The 10925-nt window shown below is 35.4% G+C and overlaps 1 protein-coding gene across 1 annotated transcript; it reads left to right on the forward strand.

Annotated features, from left to right (window-relative positions):
* LOC126810501 (target of rapamycin complex subunit lst8) lies at positions 1 to 10028 on the forward strand. The gene is made up of 9 exons (XM_050535608.2): positions 1 to 232; positions 1651 to 1702; positions 3912 to 4074; positions 4700 to 4775; positions 5061 to 5135; positions 5458 to 5535; positions 6516 to 6640; positions 6882 to 7024; positions 9847 to 10028. Exons 1-9 carry the CDS (start codon positions 119 to 121, stop codon positions 9963 to 9965), a joined length of 945 nt encoding a protein of 314 aa, XP_050391565.1. The 5' UTR covers positions 1 to 118; the 3' UTR covers positions 9966 to 10028.
* Positions 10029 to 10925: the final 897 nt, after the last annotated feature.

Genomic DNA, 10925 nt, shown 5'->3' on the forward strand with positions numbered 1-10925 from the left:
TTTACAGCAGACCTTAAAATGTTTACATCCGGTTATGATGGCTGGCTAGCAGACAATATTTTAGAGGGAGTTGATATTTTTGATTCATAAAGTACACTTCAGTGATCAGATATTAGAAATGAGTGCAGTTACGGAACCAGTGATTTTAGCAACAGCTGGATATGACCATACTATCAGATTTTGGCAGGCCCACACAGGTCTTTGTTACAGAACAGTGCAACATCCAGATTCTGTATCTTTTTTTGCTTTCTGCAATAATAGCCATAGGCCTATTAATATTGGCAAATTGCAAATTATAAAATAATAAATTTATATAAAATAAGTAGATAATCTATAAATTAAATAGGCATTATTACCCTCACCAAGAATATTAATGTAATATATTATCAAAAATACAAACACTGACCAACTTAGACTAAGATATTTTTCAGAAGGCAGTGCCCAGTGGCTATTATTATTGACATTGTTAATTTGTTATGATGAGTCGTAAAAATAGTCCTCAGACTATTGTTACAACGATGCTTTCAGAGCCCTTCATCGGCGAAGTTAAAAACTGAATAGTCGTAAAAATAGTCCTGTGGTTATTGTTACGACCATCGATTTCTTTTATATTACTCCTCTGAATCAATGGATTTTAACTTCACTATAGGACAGGCCCGGATCCAGGGGGCCATGCCCGGATCCAGGGGGCCATGCCCCCCCCCCCCCCCGTCAGCCCACACCACTAATGCAAACCACTAATGCATGTGGCACTCTGATGATTACCCTGTCCTCATTTCGGGCATCAGACCAGTCATTAACAACAACAGTACAATCAATTCATAAAAACTCAAAAATATTTCCTTACTGACAAAGACCTCAAGGTTCGATATTATGCCTTCACACTATACTACAAGAATAGCTGACATATGCTCCCGGTGTTGGCCGAGAAAGTCCATCGGGATTTTCCGGCATGGTTTCCCCTTGTCAGTGGTGTTGGACAGAGAGACTGACAAGGACAGCTGTGTAGTCGTTCAGATGGTGCGAAAAACCAAGGTCCCATGTACATTGGCGTGCATGTAAAAGATCCCTTTGCAGTTGGAATTCGCTATAAAAGAGTAGGCCTTAGTGCCACTGTCCAAGCAAAATTTCCCTCATAACACACTATAAGGCGTATTGCCTGTCTTCATTAGCCTAGTTGGACCAGAACAGTAGGATGTTAAACCCCATTTCAATTCATTTCAGCTGACATATGAAGTAGGCATGGCCTAGAAACATGCTCTCACACAACCTCAATCAAAAAACAGGAAATCCTAAAAAAGTACTAGAGTAGAACATTAATACATGTAGTTGCTTTGTTACAGAGAATAGAATAGCATGCTTAAACACTTCACTATTGCCTTCTTTTGTTCATTTTTCTGTAACTGTTTTTCCTGAATCATTACAATGATTGGAGCTTTGTATAAATATTGACATACCAGGTGAACGGGGAAAAAAAACATTATATTTAATAGGTTTTGGCATCATTTGTCTTAAAAGCTGAATTAAGAATAGATTTAAAGATTTTGAAGTATAGCAGATTGGGTGTTATTTGGAGTAAGGCTTACAAGACTCTAATTACTCTAATGAGAACACCTCTAACCTTTGATTTATCTTTAACTCAAAATACAGCAAGTCAATGCTTTAGAAATTACCCCAGATAAAAAGAGAATAGCAGCAGCAGGTAAGTCAACTGGGAAAATGAGCTGGTAAACTTTTGAACATTGTTTAACTCCTTCAATTGCTCTCTGTTATTGATAAGTCCAATAATCTGACGGTTACTGCTAGATGACCAATAGCCACTTATTGAATTTACAATGTATGTAATAATAGGAGAGAAAGTTTAATTGTTTTTGTGTCTGTGTTTTGCTGTGTACTTTAACTGTTATTAAGTTATACAAAGTCAAAGATAGTATCATCCGGGGTTTATGGACCAACTTATGGTCCAACCTTCGACGATGGGTTGTATGTTCAATCTATTTGGGGGTGTACGATTGAACATACAATAATTCAATAACTCACTTCTCTTAGTATAATCTTATATTCTGTAACAATATTTAACAATGATAATATATGTATATAATACTGACACACAGGCTAAGTAACTTAATAAGGAACAGCATCTAAGAAATAACTTATCAGAGACCTGCCCTTCAGTCTGTCCCTTGCCTGCCTGTGGGGTTCTCCGTATGATCTACAATCTTTCCTCTAATATACTAGAGGTTACTTGGTAACAATAAACAATACATAGTAATTATATATATTTAAACTTAAGAATATTTTATAGTTGTTAATGGGTAGTATTTAAGTGACATCCATTCATTCATTTACTAAGTTGACTAATGTTTATAGATGGATTATCTCATTACTACTATTGTCTCTAATCTCTATCATAGCTGACCATTGATAACTTACTATAGATAATCCATCTTGGGAGCCAAGTTGTGGTGTAAGTCTAGCCCTGTATTGGGTGAATGGCTGTATTAAATACTACCTGGTCATAATAGTGACACCACATCAATCAGTATGGGATATCATCTTAATAATAACCTATGAAATTCTCCCGATCTATTATAAGACTTCTATGAAAATATATATTGTCCCATCTAAATTTGAGATGACTTTTCAAGCACTTCATACTAAAGGTGCGTTCACACTGGGGGTTTAGTCTTATTCCGGATTTAGGCATCACACTCAATTCACTAAAACCCAAACTCAATCTGAAATAACGAATCCGTATATTTTTCCGAATTCAATCTGGAACAACTTTTTCAGATCGAGCTATTCGCAGTCAAAATTTGAGCATGGCTCACTTGATTCAGATCAACGGGTTTACCGGAACCGAATAACTTTGCGCGTATGTTCACTTCTACCTCCATTTTATCGCTTGGAGGGAAACGTGTATCTTCCGGGCCAATAGTCTGCAAATAGATAAAAGTTATATTGCAAACATAAATTAGTTGGTGTATAGCCTACATAGCTGTAGACCTACCTCACTGATGTCTACGGTAATATAACCAGTTAAAAATTCAAAGATATGGTGTGTTCAGATCACGGACGTTCATTTAAGGCCTAGTCTCTAGCATGTATTGTATGTAGTTCGATTACAATGACAACAAAATTCATTGCTTTGCATTGTGCATGTTAAGTGCCGAAAGGATTTGAATTATGAAATGTATCTTCGCTAGTATAGAGTCAAGAGTAAAGTGCATGTAATACTTGTTGATGCCTAGGAAACGTGACCAGAAGAGTAATCACCCTCATTCGTTTTTGATTCTGGTGCACAGCGCTTAATGGCAATATGTCGAAGATACAAGACCCAAAGATACAAGATAGCAACAGAAGATAACGAATACGAATGACGAGCGTATCCATCTTGCATATGAATGATCTTCACTTCTGCTAGTTATGCGCATTCAGTTTGGCACGTTTTAATTTGAATTCAATACGAATAAGGTGTAATGTGACGCACCGTTTTTAATCCGAGACAAACCATTCCAGAGGTCCCTCTCCGAAATTCGCATAGAGTAAGAGAAATTGTGTTTTAATGTCCACTTATCACAAACTAGGTCATGGTATATATTTATTTAAAGAATTCACTTAAGTGTAGGGGTCTTTAGTTGTAAGAGGAAAAAGGAGTAAACACACAAAATTAGGCAGGCGAAACTACACCTTGTCACTTACAATTAAATGATCAAAACCAAAATACATGACCCAATGACAGACGTTTTGGATATAAAACGTACATGTTAGACCACTCAGCTTCTCAACCACCCTACATGTTTCACTTACCTACAACATATTCTGTACAGTCTGTGAGTATTAGTTACCACATAGACATGGAAGCAGTGTCGTAATTCATTTCAAACCAACAGAACTTTCTTTATTTTCAGGTTATATGCATATAAGAATTTATGATATAAATTCCAATAACCCTAATGCTATAATAAATTATGATGGTTTGTCTAAGAATGTTGTTGAAGTTGGATTTCATGATGAAGGAAACTGGATGTTCACTGGAGGAGAAGATTGTACAGCTAGAATATGGGATTTAAGGTAGGAAATTATATTTAATAGGCAAGTCACACTTGAACTGGATTTTTTACAAATAAAAGGTGAAACTTGTCGAGAAATTATTTTATGCAGGCTTATTATAAATATATAAATCTGTTGTCTGTCATATATTATTGTTATGCATTAAAGCTTAAAGATATAGGTCCTCAAAGTAATACATGTACAGACATCACTTATGTAGCAATAGACAAAGGGTGTTTGTAGCATATGCATATAAGAATAGCTATTTACTACACAGCTTCACTTACCAAGGAGGAACATTCTTCTACCACTACCAAAGTTGGAATTGACATTTAAGGATTTCTTACTTATTCTATTTATTGTGAGCTTACAAATGACTTTCAATCAATAATTTTATTTTTCTAGGTCATAAGAAATATACTTTTAGTTAACAATAAGTTTTGAAGTTGCACTAGATGACATAACTAACCTTGAGAGAACTTACTTTAATTGTTGACAGACATATTTGGTTGAAAACTGTAAAAATTCAAGTGGCGATTCTTACCGGTAATTAAGAGAGACTAGCCTGTTACTGTTACTCTGTTTGTTTTTTTATTTAAGAGTAAGGAATTTGGAATGTTCCAGTATTTTATTTTTTGTATTTAAGAGCAAGAAATTTACAATGTTCCAGAATATTTCAAGTTCATGCTCCAGTCACTTGTGTGTTTCTACACCCAAATCAGGTATGTCACATAACATTGACTGATTTCAAATGTCATTCAATTCCAACACTGTATAATACATTACCCTAAATACATGTTATAGTGAACCAGTTACAGTAGTTACAGAGCATTCTAAATTAAGCACTTGATTTGCATCAAATACTACCAATTTCGGTACTTGGTATGGTATGTCATCAAGTAATATATTCAATTCTTATATTGTGTAAATTTTAAAATATTTATTTAAAAAATGTATGCAATGATAAAGCCAATCATCATTTCATTTTTATACTTTCTGTTTAACAGGCTGAACTGTTTGTTGGTGATCAAGGAGGATCTATTCACATTTGGGATTTAAAAACAGATAAAAATGAACGGCTTGTAAGTAGTTACTTAAATAAAAAAGTTTAGCAAACAGATTTATACACTACAGCTAACATTGAAGAGATCAAGGAGCTATGCTTTGATCTAATTTTATAATCAGTAAATTCATTGTTTGGATCATGGATGGATATGTTATGATAAACTTGTTTGTATAGAAAATGAATATAGGCCTATTTAATAAAATTTCTTTGCAGAAATGAAAATTAAGCATAATTTACCTGATATATAATACATGTAAATCAATTACCGTGTAAATGAACTAGGTATTAATGGTTTAACCAGGTTAATGAAGACCGACATGTATTTTAATCCATTCTAGGTACCTGAAGGTACTGCAGCTATACAATCTATAACAATTGATCCAATGGGAACAATGATGGCTGCTGTTAATATTAAAGTAAGTTAAAGTTGAATATATCTCCTGTACATATTATTGGGAAGGAGAATATCATCCATACTTTGCAACGAATGATGGCATTGATGAAATTGGAGCCTTTTTCTCATCAAACCATTCACCTTTTTGTAGCCTGGAAATTTCTTCATCATATAGGATGGTTTAATATACGATTTAATTGATTCTTTATGGGGTTTTTTTATGAGTGAACAAATTTCAAATTGTAGGCAACAACCAAATCAATTCGACCAAACCCATGAACACTGTTTAAACTTTTAAGTAAAAATTTAGAAACAAAGTCTCTTAACACTATAAATTTACTTGTTATAATAATAGACATTCATATGAGAAAGTCGATGGATTTCACCCTTACGCCCTTTTGCAATATTTGTACTTTTAAAAAAGCACTGATATGAGAATACACCGCTACACAGACATTAGAAATTACAAACAATAAACAACAAATGAATGATAAACTTTAATAGTGATTGTAATTTGTATATTAAAGATACATTATGAGAGATTCGATAACGAGTTGGCAGTTCTCACTATAATAGTTAAAAACTAGATAATGTAAAGGCAATTTTTTGAAAATTTCATTCAAATTGATCCACTATGAACCGAGAACTAAGCGATTGAAATTTCCGCCTAGCCTCGATCATCATTACTAAAGTCAGTACGATAAACAGCATAGTCTCGATTATCCATTTAATCGTTAAATCGTGAAGGAAAGTTATGCAGTAAATCGGCTCATAATCCACTAAAGATCGCAGGCTAGCGATGCCATGTAGAGTTGATTATGGTCTGGATAGGTTAATTAATGTCTAATTAATAATTTAGATAACATTTCCGGCCTAAAGAAAGACCTGCAATAGACAGATTTAGCTCTTGCATAATGTATGTTTAATTATATTGTTTTGTTTTTTTGACAGGGATTGTATCTTGTATTATAGTTGTATATTATATTTTGTTTTTTTTGACAGGGTAATTGTTTTATATGGACATTAACAGGTGGTAAAGGTGATAAACCAACAGAACTTCATCCTAAAAATCATTTTAAAGCTCATGATAAATACATATTGAAATGTCTCTTTAGTCCAGATTCCACGTACGTATCTCTTTATATTTGCTTTTTAACTCACAATCTTATAATATTTTCTGAAGAGAGCTCAGGTCACTGGATATAATTTGTTACAAAAACATAGATAAGATTCCTTGACACTTTACACAGAAACACCAATCTACAGACAAGATTCGTTGAAAAATAAATGTTTACACATCAGAAAGTAAAATTACCACATTAACAAAATTAAATCCAAAGCTTATCAAGTGAATTATTTTTTTCTCAGGTTATTAGCTACAACTTCAGCTGATGGTAGTTGTATAATTTGGAGAACAACAGATTTAACTCAGTTAACAGAATTACGAGAAAAAACACAGAGATGGGTGTGGGATTGTGCATTTAGTGATGATTCAGAATATATAATAACTGGTAAGATATATTATAGTTTTTATACCACCCAATATGTTTGATGGTCATCAACTATTTCTTTTGAACCCTTTAGAAACATTTTTTATCATCCGTTCCTAATATAGTCTATACGTTAGTGAGGCAAAGAAGCCCGTTAAATTTCAGTGATTTCTGGTAATTACTTCCAAAGTAATTCTTCTTGATCACTTTGAATAATATAATTGATATTTGATAACTGATCTATAATTACTGCCTGCATTACAAAAATTAATTTCTTATACTCTTAAATGAATTAGATCCACTTCCAAATTCTTAGAATCGCAAAGGCTTGCTTCACTCACTCGTCTGTATTTGTCTGTGCGAAAAGGCAGCTATTTCTTATAATCGGTGTTTTCTGTTGCCTCATACTCCTTTATAAAATGTGTTATGAATATATAAATTATACTATTCAAAAAAAGTAGGGGATATTTGATTTTTAAGTGTTATTAAAGTCACAAAATGAAACTGACGAAGAAACAAATGACAAAATGAAATGAAGTTCACATTCATCGATTTATTCCAAATGATCATTAGACTAAGTAAGGCACAGACTGACCATGATAAGGGTAAAATGATACCCGGGGTCAAACAGCAAAGTTACCACAGCATCACAACCAAGTCAGTAACGGGTAAATCCTCCTCTGTTTGCCAAACAAGCATTGATCCGACGTGGCATACTCCTAATGAGACGTCTAAGGTCATTTTGGTCCAGATTGTCCCATTCCTGTTGCAACGCAGCAGCAAGTTCTTGGACATTGGCAGGACGTTGTTGACGTTGACGTAACCTCTGTCCAAGCATGTCCCAGACATGCTCGATGGGGGAGAGGTCGGGACTCAGTGCTGGCCAAGGTAATGTGGTGATGTTCTGTTGTTGGAGGTAACCTGTAACGATCCTGGCCCTGTGACATCTTGCGTTGTCATCCTGGAAGATGAAACGGCGGCCATGACGTCGTGCGAACGGCACAACATGGACTGCCAAGATGTTGTCCCGGTAGTACTGGCCTGTAACACGCCCTGCAACAACATGTAAAGCCGTTCTTCCAGCAACAGTGATGCCTCCCCACACCATAACAGAACCACCCCCAAATCGATCATGTCTGATGACGTTAACGTCTTGGAAGCGCTCGTTTCGACGACGCCACACCCTCCTACGTCTGTCCAAAAAATCAACAGTGAACCTTGACTCATCTGAAAACATCACATTGCTCCAGCGTCGATTATCCCAGTGTTGACGATCCCTACACCAACGACGTCTTGCCTGAATGTGATGATCTCTCAAACAAGGGATCACGCGAGGACGTCGGGCGCGAAGGTGACCCCTATGCAGTCGATTCCGAATCGTCTGGCCACTCACTCTCACACCAGTGTCTGTTTGAAGACGAGCGCTGATCTGATTTGCTGTGATGACACGATTTCTCAAGGCCAAGGTACGGATAAATCGATCCTGGGCTTGAGTTGTCGCCCTTGGTCGACCTGAGCGTGGTCTGTCCTGTACAGATTGTGTATCACGGTATCTGGACCATAGCCTGCTTATGACAGACTGAGAAACATTCATCGTCCGCGCCACAACCGCCTGTGTTGTGCAGATCTGTAGCATGCCAAGGGCACGTAACCTTTCATTTTGGGTAAGCCGACGCATATCAAAATTTGTTTTCTGGTCACTAAAACAATTAAACTGATGTTTCCACCCTGGAATTCAATGCCACAATGACTGTAACATTCAAAGTCAGAGTCGTGCAAATCTTGGGTTGGACCCCCATGATGATCCCAAGCATCACCTGCATTCCATGCGGTAGCTATTGGTGCGTTTGGGCGTCACATGTAACTGGAAATGTTTCTTCTGTTAGGTTCTATAGTGACTTTTTTCGTAGTCATTTGCATATTTTAGTATTATGCCCCCAAAATCAAATATCCCCTACTTTTTTTGAATAGTATATAATGAATCAGCATATAATGTTATATAATGAATATTACTCTAAAATATTTAATCAATATGTGTATAAACTATTTAATCAATATCAGTATACTATAAACTGTTTAATGAAATGAAATGGGGTTTAGCGCCCTACTGTTCCGCTCCTACACCATACAGTGTGCTATGAGGGAAATTTTGCCCAGGCGGGGCACTATGACCCACTCTTATATCGAATTCCAGCTGCCAAGGGACCTTTTATGTGCACGCCAATGTATACATGGGGCCTCGGTTTTTCGTCCCATCCAAACGATTAGACAGCTGTCCTTGTCAGGCCTCTGTCCTGCACCACTGACAAGGGGAAACCAAGTCAGAAAATCTTGATGAACGGTCTCACCTAATTCAGGGATCAAACGCACGACTTTAGGCTAGCGAGCCAGCATCTTACCCACTTAGCCACCATGGCTCTCCTGTTTAATCAATATCTGTATAAAATGCCTATTGAATATCCGTATAAGATGTTTAATGAATATCAGTATAAGATGTTTAATGAATATCAGTATAAGATGTTTAATGAATATCAGTATAAAATGATTAATGAATATCAGTATAAACTGTATAATGAATATCAGTATAAACTGTATAATGAATATCAGTATAAACTGTATAATGAATATCAGCATAAACTGTATAATGAATACCCTGATAAATGTTACTGCATAATCATGCATTCCTATACACAATTTGATGTTTAAATCATTTAGTCCAAGTAGTGAATCTTTCACAAAATACCCCCCTCCCACCCCACATTAGATTTTTGGTAAGTTTTGTCTGAGAACCAGAATATTTTGTTTGTATGGCCTAAAATTGAGAATTATTGTTTCTATTTCAGCTTCATCAGATAACATGGCTAGATTATGGAATGTAGATACTGGAAAAGTAAAAAGAGAATATAGTGGTCATCAGAAAGCTGTTGTCTGTTTAGCATTTAGAGATGAAATTATTTCCTAGCATATATATTATATTATTGTTGTTATCTTGTATATTTTGTGTAAATAAACTATTTGATGTATATCATATTTTCAATAATGTTTTGGTGCAGAATCCCAAAGTTATATTTGAAAGTAGTTTTATAGAACAAAAACCCCAAATCTAAAGGTTGAAAATGTAGTAATTCTTCGAAATTATGAAAGCTCTACCTCCAAAAATAAGTCCACTATTCTTGGTATTTGTGTAGGGTATCTGGAAAAATTCTAGATGAAAACATATACTGGGATATCCTAGCTCAACTTACTTGGTGAGTAAGACTTTTCCAGCCTGGTGCCCTGTGCCATCTAATGGTTCAGATGTGATGAAAAACCAGTGTGCACAAGAGAGAAATGGGGTTTAACGTCAACTCGACACAAACTAGGTCATTTCGGGACTAACACATGGTTCAATTTTATTTCTATAATTTGCTTGCACGTAGGGGTCTTTAGCAGTGGGAGCACCCGGAGAAAACCCACGAGGTTGCACATAAAAGAAGTCTTGACAGATGGAATTCTAAGAAGAGTAGATGGAAATACTGTTGTTCAGGCAAACTGTCCTTTATAGGCTACTGCCTGTCTTCATTAGCAAGAAAAGTAGAACATGAAATCTATGTTATTTCAATCACTTGGGCCCAAAAAAGGATCTATATTGGAAGCTTTGTCAAAATATATATTTGAATATTGAAAATTTCTTATATATAGATTGAAACGGTTTACCGGGAAAGAATATATGTAGTTAATAATAGACTTTTAAATAACGGACATAGTACTATCAACCTACCTTATAGTCAATAAATAAGTGGCTCGCTTAAAAACTAACCAAAAAAAAACAGACCAGGAGTCCACCTTCAACCTTTGGAAGAAAACCGCCCTCATAGATAAAAAAAACAACCAAATTTTGTTTATTATGAATGAAAAGATTATAAGAGCCTGCTTCGTTTTA

Source organism: Patella vulgata, chromosome 2, assembly GCF_932274485.2.
Source record: "Patella vulgata chromosome 2, xgPatVulg1.2, whole genome shotgun sequence".
Taxonomy (NCBI): Eukaryota; Metazoa; Mollusca; class Gastropoda; family Patellidae; genus Patella; species Patella vulgata.

Coding starts and splice junctions, on each gene's coding strand:
- LOC126810501 (XM_050535608.2), top strand. CDS start 119: ATGAGTGCAGTTACGGAACCAGTGATTTTAGCAACAGCTGGATATGAC. Junction 4,075..4,699: donor GCTAGAATATGGGATTTAAG/GTAGGAAATTAT, acceptor TTTGTATTTAAG/AGCAAGAAATTTACAATGTT. Junction 6,641..6,881: donor CTCTTTAGTCCAGATTCCAC/GTACGTATCTCT, acceptor TTTTTTTCTCAG/GTTATTAGCTACAACTTCAG.